The sequence below is a fragment of the Ascaphus truei genome, chromosome 4 (genome assembly GCF_040206685.1).
Source record: "Ascaphus truei isolate aAscTru1 chromosome 4, aAscTru1.hap1, whole genome shotgun sequence".
NCBI classification, from domain to species: Eukaryota; Metazoa; Chordata; class Amphibia; order Anura; family Ascaphidae; genus Ascaphus; species Ascaphus truei.
The window spans coordinates 96,751,594-96,772,389 of NC_134486.1; the positions used below are offsets into that span (position 1 = coordinate 96,751,594).

The window sequence follows — 20,796 nt, forward strand, 5'->3', positions numbered from 1 at the left end:
CAGGGGGTCCCCGAGGCTGAAATCAATGCGGTTCAGCTCAGGAGACTCCTACACACTATGATTGAAAATTACATTAAAGTAGCTTCATTATTTTAGTGGATAGCCTCTAAGGCAATGAAGGGGTTAAACCCCAGAGCTGCTTTATTGAGGGCAGAGGGAGTGAGTGAAGTGGGTACTTGGCCATTCATTCACCCCCTCTGCCCACAATAAACATAACAATATGTACTATACACCAATACACAACCCACCCCCTGTGCTCCCACATAAAATCATCGCCTGCAGAGGTGCCCGGGAGGTCCTCCAGGTGGTCATCGTTGATGTCCATGGGCCCCAACGGGGTCCCCAGGTTGTCACCGGGAGTGTCTATGGGCCTCAAGATGGTCCCCACGGACGTCTGTGGGCTCCATAGGGGTTCCCAGGTGGTCCCCATGAGTGTCAGGGGGTCCCTGGGCTCTGACTGTTCCTCAAAGTCAGCGTCTCTTGTGCAGTTTCTCCAGAGTCTGAGAAATTTCCCCAAAGGGAATGTTTCTTTTCCATGCTTATAGATGATAACTTTTGGAATCTAAATAAGTTTTTGAGTCCCTGGTTTAAAGAATGTTTTGGTTAAAACCCTGTTATAATTAATTAATCCTTACAGAATAAGACCAAAACTAAGTAATCAATCGTTTTTCGATTACAATGATATGTGAATTTTAAGTTCATTCCATTCTTGTTTACCAATCCAACAAAATCTATCAGAACGTCTTTCTCCCCTTTCCAGATAAAAATCAGATCATCTATATATCTTTTGCACAGAATGATGTGACTTAAAAAGGGAGTATTCTTCCATATAAAACTATCTTCCCAGTAACCCATATATTCGTTTGCAATGGTATGGGGCGAATTTGGTTTCCATCGTGGCACCGGATGTCTGTAAATAAAAAATGTCCTTGAATTAAAACTAATGATGTTTTAATATAAAATCAATACTTTTAAGGATACAATCTGCCTATGGCTTAGTGAAGAATGAATCAAAATTTAAAAGGAGGCTGTGGCTTTGATGCCCATTTCGTGTTGTACAGTATACATGTGTAGAGTGATAAGACGTCACAAGTTACCAACATTAAGTCATCATACTAGTCCTAGTAAATGTTTTGTATATTTGATGTGCGATTTAAATTTGTTGATGTATGGTTGCACAAAATGGTCAACATATTGTAAGATGAGCATTAACTTTCATTTATACCAGACACTATGGGTCTACCAGGTTGATTGTCTAAACCTGTGTGTATTTTAGGTAGATGACAAAATATTGGAGTCCAGGGTTGTAAATTATCTAAAAAATTATATTCCAAATTATTTATAATGCCAATGTCTAACCCTCCTTTTAGAAATGTTCTCGAATAACTCTGGAAAAGGGGAAGAGGATCAGTGCTTAATATTGTATATGAGACCCTATCCCCCAAGACACGTAAGACCCCATGGATGTAATCATTTCTTCCTGAACCACTACCACATCTCCTTTCTCTGCCTGTTGTATAACTAGTGTTTGGTTATTTTTGAGTTCTTATTTGGCTAATCTTTCTTTCTGTGTCAAATTAGGTTTAAACTTTTTTTTACTCGCAGAGAGATTTAAAATTGATGGAACACTTCAATGTTCCAGTGATGGAAAAGTGATAGAACAATTCAATGTTCTGCCTTTTCGATTGTAATGGATAGAAAGATGATTTTGGTTAAAAATGGGTATGCTTAATTAGCCCTACTTTTGATTGGGAAGGATGGTAAGCATCTACTGGGATTACTCCCTTTTCCTCTAGTAGAGCAACTAATCCCACCAAACACTTAGGTTCCAAATTGTATAGTTCAATATCAAACATGGTTTTCACTGATTATCCAGACCTTTCAATGTCAGTTTTCACGTAACTCTATGTAAATCTATGAATTGATCATAAAGTATGGGTTACTTGTGGGAGAGAATGAGAGCTTTTTCCTCAAAACTGTCAGATGTTCTTCATTTAGGGTAAATGGAGATAGATTAAGGATCCCCATTGGGGTTTGTCTACTTTATTCAAATTTTCATCTTTTTTGTTGTACCTTTTTTCCCCCTCTACAAACTCTCTTTCTAGCCTTTAAAGTTCCCTATGATTCCGTAATATCTGTACCGATCTCTTAGACCTTCCCCTACAGGTACTTTCTCCCATCCATTGTCTCCCTGTGTTGTTTGTTTTCTGGTATTGTACCAAGTTGTTCTCTCTATAAAAAGGAACCAGTGAGGTGTTTACTGTTATCTTTGGTCCTTCATTTTTGTCTTTCCCCAGGATGAAAATTAATGTTGGAAGGAACTTCTATTCGTGGGGTGTCTATATTAGATCTCTCCTCATTGTTCTCCTGGAGTGATTGGTTCACCCTCCATATTCTAGCAGGTTTGCGAACAAATCTGCATATTTACCATAAACTCTGATAGCGTAATGGAAACTGTTCCCATTACGCTATCAGGGCTTATGGTCAATATGCTGGCATCAGAAGATACCTACATTCACTCACATGATCTATAAGCATATTCAGAGTTTCATTATGGTTACCCCAGGATCTATCCTTGTCTGCACTATATTTACGCTAGATTAGATACCACCATCTACCACCATCTCGTTCATTTACTAAGGACAGGTTTGCATCCTTCCTTAAAGCGTGTAACCAGATTGGAGATTATTACTTTACTTTTTATCTATTGTTACTGACTGTCATCACACTTTTTACCCCAGTTCATACAGTATTTTCATTTATTTATTTATTGACAAATCACAACTTGTACTTATATTTCTATTTTGGCATTTATTTTATACCTATGAATGAAAAGTAGATTTTTACCCCACCTCAATCCAACTCTTTATTGACTGAGTGGAGAACACAGTGATTTTCTCTTTAGTTGTTTTATACCTCATCCCTGTTTTTTTACACCATCAATTAGTACATAACCATTACTTTTTTAATTGCCATTTAGCTGAGCAAGGAGAGTTTCCTTTATGTCATACTAAAAGCCTTTATGTAACAATATTTAAAATCATAATACAGTAATGCACTCACAAATTAAAATAAGATATATTCATCTAGTTTTAACTCTGGCTTATCTTTTGGAATGGTCCTCCTAGTTGGAAATGAGATGAAAGTAGATCCAATGGTGTCCACTGCTGTTGCAGACCTCACAGGGTGATAGTGACTCCTAAGGTTGGAATCAGCAGTGTCTCTCACTCCATGCAGTCCCATGGGCTGACGTCCTTAATGATCATGTGTCTCCAGGAAAAGGCTCCTCCAGAAGTGCATCTTCTAATAAACGAGGGGGCAAGGGATACGGCACCAGTACTCTGAGTCCCTGTGATCGACAAGATGGCTGCCTGCCATTCAGCTTTGAGGAATGGGCAAAAATCCAATGCTTTTCATCAATCTATTTTGGCTTCTTTGGATGTTTGCTTCAGTATTGACTATAAATTATACTATAAGCATGCTAAAAGTTCATGAAGTAGTATTATAACGTTCACTTCTCAGTCCTGCTAAAATGCATATCATATACCAACTTTTTCATTCAAACACCAAAAGAGCATTTATTTGTTCTATATTAAGTATTTAACATATCTTTGAAAATACGGCACCATGATCTATTCCTAGAAACTCATTGCAAAATCACCTTTTAGAAATAAATAATGCATTTTCACGTCAATACATACAGTACACCTAATATGTTAAAATATTAGACATTTTTTGGTTATCAAAAAATCTTGTGTGGCTGGAAGTCCTGATTTATTACTTCAAAACATGATTGTGATGGGTCCTTGCAACACTTACTACAGTATGTTCACTATGACAATTCAGTGCAGGACCCACTCTGGTCTAAAAATAATCAAATATCTAGAAATGTTAAATATGACAGGCACTATTTTTTTGGCCTGGCAAGGATGTGTAAATGCATAAATAACGCTTTAAGAACCTAAAACCTACTCTTAACTCATTTGATCATGGAGATTTTAGAATCTAACATAGCTTATGGCCTGTCAAGATCAATGTGGGCCTGCAAAATCTGAGTCAGATAATGTAAAAAAAAATTAAACAAATGCTCAAAAAAAAGCTTATTTATTTTTAGGATTGCTTGATGTATGTATATTGTACAAATTGAGACATTCCATACTGCATTCCATCCAGCACTTGCTCAATCTATAAAAGTATGTTAATACGTGCTCTTCACTATATATGCACCATATCACTACTGTTTCAATGTATTATTAGAACAGTTTAGTTGTTTCAATGTCATTAGGATCAGTATGCATCATGTTAAAAAGTAACATAGAACAATAAGCGGCGTTATGAAAGCTGCAATTTGATGTGGAAACAGTATGTCTTTCTTAATTCAGGCCTTTAGGGTGGTAAAAAGGACCTCTTCAACTTTATGTTGCTGTTAGAACTCCAATGTAATGCTAATGAGAGAGAGGGGGCTCTTGCTCTTTTAGGGTGACATTCCTTTGTCCTGTGTTTCAAAATGAGTGATCTCTTTCTGCTAAAATAACTCTTTCTTTAAACTTTTGATTTAGTATAATATGACTAGCCAAGTGATTTCTCTTTTAAGCATGTTGATTTTATGTGGACTAGGCTACACAGGGCATAAGTGCCATAACATTGACATCTTAGAGATATTGACAGGGGTCTACTAACATGAATGTAATAAGATATTTTGGAATTAATTTGCCCTGTGTATGCCCTTGCTACTTGGAGAGTGCACATAAGAGATAGAGAGGGATTACACAATAGTATAATGAGTATCAAATGTTGCATCTGAGACAAAAAAACTCTGACTAATGGTATTACAAATATAAACCACCTGATTAGTTAGTTCGTTAATAGTTGCATCTGTATGCACTTACTGTACATGGATGAATTTCAGATTTAAAGGACAGGTAGCGTTTTGCATCAGTTCTATCACTTAGTCTTTTTCTGTAGATCAATACATTTCTCAAAATTTTAAGGGGCTATGCACTAAGCTCAATGGGTTTGCATTCTGATGTTCAAAAGAAGCACATCTGTTAAAAAGTGAGGCCGGGGACGCGATTCACTAAGGCCTTGAGCCCATTTTTTAACGTACGTGCTCAAAACACCCACAGCGTACGTGTTGCTTTTTTCCCTCTGCTAGCGTTCTTAAACTTCACGTACGCTAGCTGCTAGAAAAAAAAACGCATGTAACATTTGCATGGAGATTTGTCATCTCCATGCAAGGCTGTTACAGGCGATCGTACACTAAATAAATACATTTGAATAATAGTGTACATGAGCAAAGGGGTCTCTGGAGCTGAACAGCATTGGTTTCAGATCCGAGGACCCCCTACTTCAGGAGATACAGGCCTTGTTATGGGGTGCCGGTATACCCTGCAGAATTTCAATGTCCCGGTCACGTGACTGTTTAGCTCCAGGGACCCCCTGCACATCTACACTATGAAACACATGTATATTAAAAAAAGAATTAACAAACATCAATACACGACCCCCCGCCCCCCCCCCGCCCCTCCGCCCTAACACATGCAGTTCAATAATGTGCAAAATAACTATTATCCAGATATGGATAATAGATTATTTGCCCATTATTAAACATTGCATTAGCATACCTAAATAAAAGCAGTAGCCAGCTAATCCAATGAATACAAGCAGTAACAACATCAACAATGAATTAATTCAACCATTAACCAATGAAGTCTGTGGAAGGAAACCTCCTGTGGCGCTAAGGTATGAATGGAAGTTTGATCTTGTGCAAAAGTTCTTGTCTTGGACTAATAGCCTCAGGAAAGGAAGACAAAAATACAGAGAACACTGCAATAGTGTATTACACAGGGACAATAGTATAAAGAGAGCAATTTATTGTATAAAACAATTGGTGAAAAACAATTAATATAAAACAATTATATCAGACAATTGTCAGACATGAAAATGCATATAAAACACATATAAAACTTCCATGCGCTTGTGCACTAGGAAGATGAAACTGCTCCGCCGTGGTAAAAATTGAAATCCTACTCACCAGAGGTGACTAGGACATGCGCAATGGTTTTAGGGTCTTTACATCAGGTAACACCGCTCGCCGTGGGGTGGAATAGCCAGTTGATGCAGGAGGATCACCTTCAATGCTCGTAGTCTCCTTGCTGACAGAGTCTGGTCGATCGGCTCCACTGCTGACGTCACCGCCTGGATCGCACTGCTACGGTGTCCCTGAGAGGCCAAAAAACCTCCAACGCGTTTCGAAACTCCTATTGGTGGGTTTCTTCATCAGGGATGATTGCTGCATGGGGCTGTACTTCTATATATACCCCAGATCGTTCAATTAAGGCAATTATATTGTTTTAGTTTGGGAAACACCCAGTGGAAAGTCCTCTGTTTAAACATGAATATAGGATACAATGGTGAATTACATCAGTATAGGATACAATGGTGAATTACATCAAAAAATGGATTTACATCAAAAAGTGAATAGATATAGATGGATGGCATATTATCACAATTTTGTTCAATATTAAAGATTAAAGATATGTCCAGATAGCGGACTGGGAATATATAAAGGGGAAGAATAAGTCCCTCCCATATGTTAAGTGAAACATGAGTCCACAATACCTGTTTAACTATATCAGTGGATTACAACATGTATAATGATACACAGAAATACATCAAAATCAAGGCTGTCTAATGCTTGATTGGAGATTTACAAACACAAGAAACTTGTATATTGGTCAACATTTTTAACAATAAGTCACTAGACAGTGTATTATTAGAAAGATAATATATTAAAAATAATATATTAGAGAGACAATATATTAGAGAGACACCTTTTCAAGGTGGGACACATGATAAAAGATCTTGCAATATATAACCAGCCTTAGTGTTGTTGATTTACTGGCTATCAATTATTAATATTACCAAAATAAAATTGAATTAGATTTTCATAATGAATATTAGTGTTGATTATTAATATAAATGATGAATTAAATATAAATGTGAATATAAGTAATAATGAAGTGATAAATTAAGTTATAATAATTTAATGATATTAATGATGTTTTATGAAGTTTTGCAGGCTACCACATAAAAGATGTTGCTGTCAGAATTTTTAACATATCAGACTTTTTGACACTTGTCGGCAGACAAAGACAAGGACACTTGGCATGTTATGTGGTGTAGTTAAAGCAGCTTTTATTTATGGAATATTTATTTAAGGAATGCTGACAGATCAAATTCAACATTCAGCCCTTGTGGACTGAGCGTTTTTAATTCAAAAATCCAAAAGGATTCCCTTTTAGAAATGAAGTTTAATTTATCTCCTCCTCGCTTGCAGATTGTGGGACATTCGATGGCATGACACTTCAATCCTGCTGGACTTTGTGCATGTTTTAATTTGAAATGGAGAGAAACATTATGGGACTCAAAGCCTCTTTTGATGTTATATATGTGTTCCCCAAGTCTTCTTTGCAGTGTTCGACCCGTGCGGACCACATATTGCAGACTTTAATTTTTTTTTTTTACATGACATCACTTAAAGGGAATGATGCCAGCCAATCAGAATGGCTGGGCTTCATTTGCCTTTAAGATGACGTGACGAAGCCGGCGTCACATGGTATTTCAGCCAATCAGATCGTGGGAAGCAATTCCACACTCTGATTGGCTGAAATACCATGTGACGCCGGCCATCTTGGATTTAGTGAAGTCATCTTAAAGGCAAATGAAGCACAGACATTCTGATTGGCTGGCATCATTCCCTTTAAGTGATGTCATGTAAAAAAAAAATTAAAGTCGGAACATGGTTTGAACAGCCAATCAGGTGGCTGTTAACCATTTTGAGGCTAAATGTGACGTCAAAAGCCCTATTTAAGGCCGTGACGCCTCATTTGAGCCCAAGAAGACGACGAGACAACATCGGTTGGGATTTACCATGGGGTTTTTTTGGATTGACAGATGAAGATAGAAGATAAAGAAGATCAAGAAATGGTGACAGATGAAGATAGAAGAAGGTGATTAAAGAAAGAAAAAAGAAGATTTGGGTACCTGATCGGAATCTTCATGGCGAATGGCATCGGATGCTGTTGGAGGCCTTCAAGGAACGTGAGCTTCCTGTTACCCCGGGAGTCGGAGGGCCACCGCTTCTAATGGTAAGTAATATATTGAATGTTTGTAAATGTCTCTTTTTACAGGTTTCTTCCTTGGATGTGTTTTTTGATTTTTTGGGGGGGAGGCACATTGACTGATAATATATTAATCTGTACCACTTTAGGATACAGATAAATACATTATTATGACAATATTTGGGGGGCATTTGTGGCTTGGTATTGCTGTTGATTTTTTTAATGTCAGTTTCTTATGTGGATGTGATTGTTTTTTTTTCCTGCTTAATGTAATAAAATGTTTGCGATTGGTGTTCGTTTGTAGTTAATGTTGTACTATGTTAGCTAATGCGTTTTATGGTTATTTCAGATATTGTTTGAATTTATTTATTTGTCTTTTAATGTTTACATTCATTAGTTTTGTAGTAATTCATTGGATTGATTGGTTAGTGTTACTATTCATTTTGAGTTGGTTTGGCAATTAATTGGTTTCATTGGTTAATGGTTTAATTAATTCATTGTTGATGTTGTTACTGCTTGTATTCATTGGATTAGCTGGCTACTGTTTTTATTTAGGTATGCTAATGCAGTGTTTAATAATGGGCAAATAATCTATTATCCATATCTAGATAATAGTTATTTTGCACATTATTGTACTGTATGTGTTAGGGGGGTGTATTTAGTTATAAATATTGTTTATTATTTTTGTAGGCACAAAATTGGTACCGCAGGCCCGCGGGTACCCCGGGACTCCCGCGGGGACCCCGGGACGGCAGCGGGTTCAGCCGGGGACACCCACACGACCCCCGGCCTCCCTCGGGGACCCCCGCGGGGTTAGCCGGGGACACCAGTCAGCCTGTTGTATGGGTGTTGCGCATGCAAAATGTAAAGCAAGAATTTTGCGTCTACCTTGAGCTGACATGTTCTGTTGAACGCAACTTTCGCGTACGCTAAGGTTGCGTTGCTTAGTGCATCCCGCTTAAGGCAGAATTTAACGCAAACAGGGTAACGAACAAGCAAAGTTGGACTTAGAAAAATGTCATGAAAAAAGTCAGTTTTAGAGCGCAAAGTGCCTGTTTGCGTGGATAAGTGCATCGTGTTCAGCGCAACATCACGTTCTAAGAGCACTTTGCGCTCTAAAAACGACTTAACAGAGCTTAGTGCATGACCCCCTAAGTGTGCAAAACCGGTGCAAATAAAGCAGCACCAGATTTATCAGAGAAAATAAATCCAATTGCTTTGAATAAGATTTTTTCTTGTGCAAGATTGCTTTAATTTTGCAGCTTGGAGATGTTGATAAATAGATTCTTACAGTATATGGTAGAGTAACTGAATTTAACATACAATTATGATTAAAATTGTTATATCAATAGTTAAAGTTACAAAATTGTGCAGCTGCAGTATACTTATTTTATTAAATTCAGTATTTACTGCACCTTTATAAAATATCCATTTTATTTTAAGCATCTGTATTATATGACACTTACAACCAGACACCAGTATCTTTCTTAACACTACTGTACTTCCCGTTGCACAGAAATGTCTTTGCATCCCTGACCAAAGTCTACTAAAATGTGACCACATACTGTTGGAGGAAATGTCATTCTGTTGACTAGAGCTGCAAATGTATCCAATGTCCTGTGTAACAAAATAAAACCATATGCAATAATACATAAATCAATTTCTATTTCATTTATTAAGATATTTATGCTTATAAAAATATAAAATAAAATGCTGTTATTTATTTGTACATTTACAATCTATGATATACATTACACTCACAAAGATTGTTTCACATCATATATTTATTCCAGCCATGGATTTATTATTTGGAGAAATATGAAGTATCCCCTAAAAGAAATTAAATATCAGTGTATTTAAATAGAAAAAAAGGCCAGAAAGTATCCTTTTTGTGAATCTATCTCTTTTTTTCAGATTACTCGATGTCAAAGATGTTACTGAAAAGGGGGGGGGGGGGGGGCACGTTAAAAAAAATAAGGAAAGAAAAAAACTTGACAGCAGATAAAGGGTCAAAAGAAATAGTAGAAAGGCAACTTTAATCATCAGCCTCATTTTTCCAAACTAAATAACTCATCCAATGTCCAAATCGTTTCTTCGCCTCCTCTTTCTTTTGTTAGTCTGCAGTAAAAGAATGTAGTCTGTGACTGTATGGACTTGTCTCACATTCAACCTTTTGCCACCAGTTGGGCCATGCTTAACGTGATAGTGCTTTAATGAATTGATGGATGCTATCATCATGAAACCGAAAAATCTTCAGTGACTTTGAATAGTCAGGTTGTTAAGACGACGAAGCTGGGATAGAAAGTCCATGTACATTATTCAGGACGTCTTGATGTTTGATGACAGGACTGATTTGTTTTCTGTTCATCACTAAGAGAGAAGGAAAAAAAGTCACGAGAGGAAATACAAATTGACAAAAAAGAAGAAGAAGAAGAAGAAGAAGAAGACATATAAATAGATATACATACATATAGATAGATATACATACATATAGATAGATATACATACATACATACAAGGGCATACAAAGAATGTAACAGTGAGAAATAAATAATGATTCAGCCACAGTTTATCACAGTATGTTTTTCTTGTGTTGGTAGTGTAGGCAAGACTGAGATGAATTAAGGCTGGTATGACTCACTTGTATAACCAGCACCAGGAATAACATTTCCACCTGCGATGCGATGGAATGAACAAGCTGGCAATGCATTCCTGCGTTACTGTTTGCAGTTGTAAGAAAACTGCCCAACTTACTATTTCGTAGAAGCGAAATCTTTACAAACACGTTGTAACTATTAAGCGTATAGTATTATATCGGTGGTGTGATATATATATTTTTAAATAAGAGAAGAAATATGAAGCCAAACATTTTTGCTTCCCAATTAAATACAGTGATTACTGATTTAGAAATGGGAAGAATATAGCGATGTTACCTCATTATAAAGAATTACAAATTAAGTTGAAATGGGAAATATAATTCAAATAGCAGATTTCCTATATATTTAATTCTTGGGAGGGATTTATCAGATTCACAATTAAGCAGTGAACGCGAGTTCTGAACAAAATCAATGTTGTATCTCTTACAAACAGTCTTCATTGATATTAGTTATCTGCTTAGTCTATCATTTCAGAATTAATATGCAGAACTGTTCCAAAATGATGCTGTGTTTTTTATTTTCGCAATTGTAAAAAAAAAGACTAATCGTTTTCCTTTACTTATGATAAGTATCAACACGATCAAATACATGAAATGTGTAGAACAACTTTTGTGCAAAATAAATTAAAAAAAAGAAAACGACAACAGAACAATATCCCTGATCCAAATCCATGATGCCATAAAACTTTGGTCCAGTTTGTTATTTTCTCCCTTCCAAGGAATTCTGGTTCTGTCTTTCTTTGGAGAACTGATTAACATAGGTACTTACTGCAGTTATTGTCAAACAAAGAAATCTTATTGGGGTATATGTTTCAAGACAAAAGTCGTGCAATTTTTGGGGCAAAAATGTTGATCCACGAGTATTTAAAGAAAAACAACATATTGATACCAATGGGATTTTTTTCTTTGATATAGAAGGCATAGTTTATTTTGTCTCATAATTGGACCACTTTTTACTTAATACATATGGGCCAATGTCTTCTTTTTCAACGTTGCACTTGTTAACACTCAATTACCTATGATGATGCTGAATTCTTCATATAGTAATCTGGCCAAAATGAGGATTAAAATCAATGCACCTTCTACATCAACATCTCACTACTGTAGCTAATGCTTTAGTCTTTGATTTTCTTTATTGTGGAAAATAAGGGTTTCAAAATGTACATTAACCAAGATTAATATCAATAACGTATATGTATTTTAAAAAGCTTCTGCAGCAGTGTCATGCAGTGTTAAATTGGATGTGGTTATACCACTTGAATAAACACTTCACAAAAGTTAGAAATGTCAAGTATGTGAGATGATTTTTGCTTTAACTACAGTTTGTGTCAATTCATAAATAATCCCTTTAGTGTTACATTTGGGAGTGGAGCAACATGCAAATTTAAAATACAGTGTACTAGTGTATTGCGTTACACACGTAGATACATACAGTATGTATGCCACATTTGAATATATAAGGCCACATAGGAGTTCTTGGAAGTGTAAGGGCACAAAGGGGCATTTTTATTACACGTAGTTAATTTCTCTGTAATACGATTGTAACAGACCACCCATTAGCCACACTTTCTTTGAAAACTTAGTCACAATTTATTTACGAATACGCATCCCGTAGGTTACGCAGTGCACTGAATTGATTATAAAATAGAGCGACTTTATTGGGAAACTGGGAACATGAACTCATAATCTTTTTAATTGCACCTATTGTTTGGAATGTATGGGAGTATTTTTAGTCTGGTTGCAGGAGGGAAATGGGCAGTAAGGCTGTCAAACGAAAGCGTATTTTCCAAATTCTCACCAAAAGTGGTGCAAAACCAACCAGTGAAAAACACGCAAAAACCACTAAATGGAATCAAAGAAAAAAAAATCCTGTTGAAAGCAATATTCATTTTTATTTTGATAAATCTTTTTATATTTATTTGCACTTAATATGTCTCCGTTTTGCAGCAAACCCCAGTGTCCTAGTGTGTCATGCGTTGCTTTATTTCATAATATGATGGTGCTGTTTCTCCTTTTGTGAACAACTGAGTAACAGACATAGATTTGTTTGGTTGCTTTTTTTATTAAAAAAAAGTATTTTTTATTTGATGAACCACACTTAATTTTGTTCATCGGTATAAAAAAAAATCCTATTTACTTTTGTTCTCTGTTGGTGGGGTTTTCGGACATAATAACAATGTCCCTCATACCCATACTGTACATCTCAAAGGACCTCTGGCATTAATTAAGCAAACTTAATTAAGATTTGTATACGCCTTCTTTAAATACTTAGAACACTATTTCTGTTTCACATATCTACTACAATCAGGTCTTTTACTGCAGCTTTAAACCAAATGTTTACTGTATGCTTCCCATTGTACTTTAACATCTTTACCATAAAACTCTCTAATGAGCACAATAAAATCAAACAATGAAATGGGCAGTTTTCAATTAGGGGAAGTCACGTTGTATTCAAATGTGACATTTGACGTTTGCATGCATTTAAAAAAATAACAATAATGAAACGGATTTGCCAGAAATGTTATGTAGCCCAATTTTACATTTTCTAAAATATTTGTTAGTCGGATGCATACATGTAAAACTCGTCTCTCTCTCTCTCTCTCTCTCTCTCTCTCTCTCTCTCTCTCTCTCTCTCTCTCTCTCTCTCTCTCTCTCTCTCTCTCTCTCTCTCTCTCTCTCTCTCTCTCTCTCTCTCTCTCTCTCTCTCTCTCTCTCTCTCTCGCACTCTCTCACTCTTTCACTCTCTCTCTTTCTAGTAAATTTGGTGTATGTGTGTGGATTAGTGACTGCAATTTTAGCTGCATCTTGAAACTTATTTTGAAATTTGAATAAATATTTGGACCAAATTTCTCGTTCACAATAAGTTTTTTTACTCGAATCAATAATATCAACACTGAATTTGCAAAATGTAATTGGTTATCTCTAATGTTGCAAAATGTGTTTGTAGAATTTGTGGACATATATTGCAGCCAACTGAAAAATAACCATGACACACAACACCAGGCATTGCCATTATCGATAACTCTAAAGAACCGATAGAGTATATACAGTATATACAGCTTTTTTATGTATTCACTGATTGTACACTTTATTTAATTATGAGAATTAGACACTGGCAGTTGCCAGTTATCTTTCTATCCAATAATATAGATTATTTACGAAGAGAGAATAAAGAACAGAAGTGGTGCATTGGTATTTAATCCGAATTGACAAGAGCATCATTCCTTTCCAGGGACTGGATAGCCCTTGAACTGCACAGTTAAACAGGACCCTGGGGAGTCATTTACTGTTACAGTGAAGATGTCAGATATTTACTGAATCAGGTTTATGGTGTATGTGTGAGCACATTTCACGAAAAAACAAATGTGCAAGATCATAAGAAAATGCGAGTTTTATTGAAACGTTTACAACTAAACTCAAAAGATTATATACAGTACTTCTAACAAATCATGGTTTGGCATCAAATGATGTAGAATAACGTTACAATCTGTATTGTGCTAAACTGTTCTACACATTAGCAAACAATATGCGTATCTGTTTGACATAAAGGGTAATATTGGTACATAAAATTGTCAAGGATAGAAAAGTATTCAAGTTTTTAGTCTGCCTAAAATAAAGTCAGGCTTTTGCCCATCATTGCATTGTCTACTTGAAATTATAATAGTATGTCCTAAGTAATACGCATATTTCTTTATACTGTAAGTGTGTTATACTGTAAGTGTCCACCCTTTGATACAACTAGGCAATTAATTATTTAATTTCACAATATTGACTAAAATATACCAGTGTTCGACCTGTATTAGTTAATTAGCTCAATAAATAGCTCATATGATTAACAATATATATATATATATATTTCATGTTATGTGAAGATTTCAATATTCAGCCATAACTTTTCTGCCATCCAACAATAACAAATAGCCTGTAATCCATAACTGAAAAATACAGCAGCATAACCTGAACTTTATAAAGTGGTTCTGAAAATGCTGTTCTTGTCAAATGTTCCACAAGACCATAAGAGAACGAGGTCATAAATCTCCATTGTACAAATAAATGAAAAAAGTCAAACCTATGTCTGGAAATCATATTAACATACCAGATTTGGCTATGTGTTTCACTCATAGATAGATTTTCAAACATTGTAAGTATTGTAATGAGTAACATTTCCAAAATATTGTTTGTTTTGCTGTTGATTAATACAGTTGCGCATTAATGACAATTAAATATTTTCCGGCATTTAGCTCAGAAACAAATAATATTTTCATAATGTAAATCCATTTCTTTTTTTATTATTCGTGTAAATTACTAAATGTCATCTATCTTGTATGACTGATTTCCAAGCAGCATAAATTAGAAAATGGTCCAATTAGAAATTGGCATTGGTGTGTGTGTGTCTACAATAAAAGTACCGAGTTGAGATCTGATTAGTTCTCTGGAAATGTTTAGTGAAAGCTGGTAGAGAAACAGTGCAATAACTGATATTATACAACGGGCTTCTGTAAATAACATAAGGAAACCGTAAAACAGGGGATTTTTTTGTGGCACTGACAGTGAAAAATTGTAATCTATAAATCTTCGCCTTGAAAGGAAGACCCCCATGCATCAAAAATAAATTGTTCAGGTCATAAAACAGGCCAACCAGAAAAAAAGATCCATCTACTCCTCAACATCCCCTGCTTCAAAAAAAACCTCAATGTTATTTATTTTCCAAAACCCAGCGACCTCACTTTAACGGCACCCCAGCCAACCATTTTCATTATGCAGCTGAAACAGTGCATTTTTTCATCCTGTTTTCATACCTTCCCTGGCTGGGTGCTTGAATGTCATAGGGGCTGCAATGTCTCCTCCATGTACGGTCACGCTTGGCCCATGATGAGAAAGGGGGCTGCCTTGTGCCTGCCAGTGATGTCCCGGGGTAACATATCCAGCTCCTGGTCCACCATAAACCCCATATTGGTTGGTAGAAGAGTAGGCACATGCTGGAACAAAACTACCCACAGTGGACAGACTTGAGGCAGGCTGTAACAAGGGGTGGGGAGAGGGAAAGAAAAATATAGAGAGGTCATTGAAACATCTCACATATTGTCAAAAATCGCACCTGTCTTCCAGGTGTGTTGGTTGAATAAGTAGATTAGAGCTTTTAGTTTACACTAAGTTACTGAAGCGCCTAGCTTGTGTTGGCCTGCACCTCTGCAAATAACTTTTACCCCCCAAAAAATTAAGATCTCGCTAGTTTAAAGAACATAAGATTGTGTTTAAAGAGCATAAGATGCGAGTCTCGTCTCTATCCTTGGTTAACAGACTTGTTATTTTTATTTTCTGCCACTGTTTAATAGCATTAATAGCATGTATCGTTTAAACAATATGCAGTTTACCTGTGAATATTTGATGTCAGGCTCCAACGTAGATTTCTCAATACTATTTATGTTTTGAGTGGCTGAAAACCCTGTTCTGTTGATGCTTGCCCACTCTTCCATTTTTGGGGAGTAGATATTGCCATCTGCTCCAGCAATAGCGCCTAAATCAAGATAAAGTGCCAGGATTAGTACAATAGGCGTCAATTATGTTTTGCAATGAGCAATAAGGGGTAAAAATTGGGTCTTTTTTTCAACGTTAGCTTCTTGTAGTTTCCCTTTCTCCTGCAAAATTTTAACTTGAACATGAAGGTATCTTCCTATAAAGTTTGTGTGTGGCTAATCGTGTTTATGTGTACTACTACTCTAACGTTATTTCCTCTGGGTGATGCTTTGTAAGCCAGTGTTTGGTCATTTCATTTATAACACTGTTTTAGGTGACCATTTAGAATAAACAAGGCATGCATGTACAATCAAGAAAGTTGCCCAGCCTCCTTTAGCAACCACCACCGATGACAAGGTTGAAGTGTGTTATAAGATATGTACACTTATCATGTTTAAATGTATGTTATACATGTATTATTAACTCCATTTGCTCCAGAAGGCTATGCAGAAGAATATAGTCTTTACTTGGGATTTGTGCAATTAAAAAATCTAAGATTAATATTAAGTCATAATATGTTTATATGGTAAACGTTTAGTAATAATGTAATGATGTAATGTCAAACTGCACAATAACATTTCTGGATAAAGTAAATATACAATAAAAAAAATACACCAGGTAAAGGGGATGTACGATCACAACTTTACACTACGGATACTAGTTCATGCTGGTGTATGCCTATCAGGCTCACACTACATTTAGCTTTGGTCAACCGCCTATTCTCTTTGTTCATGGAGTTTTTTTTATTACTTATGTATATATTCCATGCATTTTTAAACATTGGTATAAAGAAAACTTTATTATTTTTCGTCCGTATCCTACATGATCTATATAGGAGGTTGTGTATTAGTGGTCATTTACCCATAATCACTAATAGTGACCAAGGTTATTTATACCTTTCGGATTTATATGGTCACCCCTTTGATATCAACAGCGAGTGCTTATCGTAGGATTTTTTTGGACCCCCTTGGGTTTTATTGTATTATAATGAATGCTAGCAGTATATACAGTTTGACGTCTTTATGGATGCCTGACTAATAAAAAAAGAAGACAATTCATGAAGCACCAATCCCAGTAGTTGTTTTAAAGGATAGCACTGCAATGGGAAATGTAATAAACAAAAAGTATGGCTTACTTAAATATAGTAGATATGATTGTGTAAAAAATGAAAAATATATATTTCATATATATATATTGTATATATGTTTTTCATATACCTATTTACAACTTCAGACATGGACAGAACCTGGAAATTTGCTGGTGACAATAACAGAAGCTAAAACATTGAACGTTACTTTTTCCATGTACTTTAAATATTAAGCTCTTGGTCTTATTGCTTTAATATTATTATTTCTTTTTCTAGTGTGTTTTTGTATTTGACCACGAGCACTTAAGCAAAAACTTTTTTGTATTTGTTCTCTGTTGGGGCAAAAACAACTAGATGTCATTAGTAACAAGATTGTGGCATCTTGTCTCTCATCAGTGTGCAAATATTTGACAAGGAAGTTTCTGATCTCTCCCTACTCCCCTTATTAGTCCACCCCAAATCAGTTTTACCATATACAGACCTGGGTCTTATAATGTATATGTACTAAACGTTAAATTCATTATCATGGCTAACTAGTGAGAAAAGTCATCATGGTATTGACATGCTCTCTACATATATATTGTCCCAGCATTCTACATACCTTATAGAATTCATGCAACACATGAGGAACTACAGAGATAGGAGTAGACGAAATAATGCATTTTGGGACATGGTAGGTATCTAATCTCATTCCATATATACTTTGCCTTAGTGTGATCACGCTTGGTAGAAAGTCTGTTAACACCCAATCTGGTGTTACGCTATTAGCATGTTTCCACAAACGTACCTGTTTGTTCCATAAAGGTGCGGATGCCCAGGATGTTGTTGACAGAGTGAACTGATGGCCAGGATCTGGCAATGCTGACATGTCCAGTAGGCATATGCACTCCCGGGTGATGACTGCTCATCTTGGTTGACCCGGGTGATATTGGATTTGGATAAGGATATTGATAGATGTGATTATATGGTAGTGCAGACTGGACAGGCTGCTTGGTGCTTTCATATTGACTAGGCTGAGAAAGGTTACCAATTTTATTCCTCAAGATCCTACTAATTGAACTTACAGAAGGAACATTGTACTTGTCACAGACGCTGTCAGCCAGCAGCCTGTCTCTAATTTCCCAGGCGAAGATGCCCGGGTCTCCTTGCTTGTAGTCCCTGATATGCTTCACCACGTTAGGAGTGGTGACTCTGGGTTTGCTGCCTCCAATGGCTCCGGGTAAGATGGAGCCTGTCTCGTTGTACCGTGCCAGGATTTTACTCACACATCCATGAGAGACTCGTAGCTGTCTGCTTATATCACAAGGTCTTATCCCGAGCTGGGCCAGCTCCACGATCCTCAGTCTGATCGCATTAGGAAGGGGTCTTCCGTTTACAAAAACACCCCCCAGTTGGTTCACTTCTCCATAAGCTTGCTCTATTAGGTAAAGCAAAACCACAAAGGAAACCGCATCACAATCTGAACTTTATAAACCAACTGTAATACATGCACTCCTTAAGAAAATAATTGGCAGCAATACAACAAACCCAGATACAACCATAGCAAACTACCATCTTATAACAACTTTAAAGATGTGTTTATATGTGTGTTGTAACGTTAAGAGATATTCAAGAGCATTCATTTTAGAGCTAACATATAAGAAGTAACTTCTGCTGCATATGCAATAGAGGTTTTACAACATATATTATCAATAACGAAGGCACAATGTACAGTGTTGCACAAGTTAAAAGGTTTGATTTGGATTCAGTGTATGGAAGCACTGTAAAAACGAAAGTGTACCCATATCTGAAGTCTGAACCTCCCACGTTATTATTCACTATACCAATATTTACTAATCGGATGAGAATGTGCAACGGAATGAAGTCATTCAGTATAGATTTAATTCTTACCCATCCCGTGAGAAAAATCAGGAAGGCTTCTGCACACACACACACACAAAAGGAAAAGACGACTCAAACAGATGCAACCCAGTGATACATGGGCAGAGTGAGCCGAGGACTCTCCAATGAACTGAAACTGGAGGAGTGTGCTAAAGTTAAAATACACTTCCTTCCCCAGTCCCCTCTTCCAGTGTTTGGAGAGCAATTTCAAATGTCAGGAACAAAAGCTCAAGGTGATCTTCATCCGATTAGGGTAAATGACTCCAGTTATCTGGCTGGAGTTTGTTCAGATCAATTTGACGTGTCTTCCACGTCAATCTTGGTGGTCAGGCAGGAGATTCTATTAGTGACATCCCATTGGTTCTCGTCAGTCCAAATAGGCAGAGGTTTCTACTTGAGCACAATTTACCCATTCCGGTCTGCTGTAACCCTACCTCTCTCCTTTTGGAATTTCTCACTGCACTCACCCTGAAACAACAGTCACTACCAACTTTTAAGCCTTTTATACTTCTCTGCCAGTCCAATCCATCATTTCCCTTTTCATCCCTATTTTCTGTAAATACACCGACATCAAGGGAGCATTATTACTTTATTTTTCGGGGCTGATAAAAGAATAGAGACTGGTCATGTCTTGAAGTTCCTGTTTTTTTTTTACATGTATTTTATATTCACACGGTCTGCAAAGTACGTTTTCTTCCTTTCGAAAGTAACTGGTCATCTGGAAACCATTAGCTTGTACATTTTTCTTGAAATGCAAATCACGGCTTCAAAAACTGAAAGAATCTTCTTTTAGAAGAAAAAAAAAATCTTATCTGTCACATTCTGCACACTATAGTATTTCAGCTGTGTGGCACTTGTTAAAATAAAGATGTGAAGAGCAGAACACAGTTATACTATTAAATACTGACATTTTTCTCGCCACACTATAAGGGAATTTATTGCGAAAATACATTGCTCTACCTATTTGTTGGAATGCTGAGCAGAATTTGTAGTTGATACATTTGGATCTAGGTAAGCGATACACCTTATCCCCACTGTCCCTTATACATAAGAGCCTGACTTCATCAGATTACAAACGGAGAAGATAGGATGTTTGAAGAGATCAGATGGCCAGGGGATTTCTTTGAATCAGTTTAGAATCTTCTGTTGAACTTTGCAAACAGATATGTTCTATTCCAAAGCCTGTGGAATACTTGATATAAAAAAAATGACCAGAGGTTCAAGTTTCTAATAAGTCTACACGTTTTGACTACATACATTTGAAAAAAAAATGGTGGAAAACAGTTGCCAGATGAATGTATTAAAATGCAAGTATATTCAACATTCCACAACTAAAGTACATCTTTGGCAATATAAATCATAAACATATCAACCAACCATGTAAACCAAGAAAGTAAACTTCTAGCCAAATAATGCACCAGTCATTCTTGTATTCTTACACGCAGTAAACAGATGTAATCTTGACCTTTAGCCCGGTTAGTTGGAAGGTTGGCTAATATTATGTTGTGTCGATTTGTATACCTAGAATGACA

The 20,796-nt window shown here is 36.3% G+C and overlaps 1 protein-coding gene across 1 annotated transcript; it reads right to left on the reverse strand.

Annotated features, from left to right (window-relative positions):
- Window positions 1–9,686: 9,686 nt before the first annotated feature.
- On the reverse strand, window positions 9,687–19,621 carry PAX1 (paired box 1). The gene is made up of 5 exons (XM_075594744.1): window positions 19,274–19,621; window positions 18,171–18,800; window positions 16,155–16,297; window positions 15,579–15,798; window positions 9,687–10,493 (listed from the first exon to the last, which is right to left on the reverse strand). Exons 1-5 carry the CDS (start codon window positions 19,275–19,277, stop codon window positions 10,402–10,404), a joined length of 1,089 nt encoding a protein of 362 aa, XP_075450859.1. The 5' UTR covers window positions 19,278–19,621; the 3' UTR covers window positions 9,687–10,401.
- Window positions 19,622–20,796: the final 1,175 nt, after the last annotated feature.

Bases quoted from the DNA above. Each gene is read 5' to 3' on its own strand.
- PAX1 (XM_075594744.1), bottom strand. The intron at 15,799-16,154 runs GTAAACTGCATA...CCCTTGTTACAG, and splicing joins CTGACATCAAATATTCACAG to CCTGCCTCAAGTCTGTCCAC. The intron at 10,494-15,578 runs GTATGAAAACAG...CTTCTCTCTTAG, and splicing joins CAAGCACCCAGCCAGGGAAG to TGATGAACAGAAAACAAATC.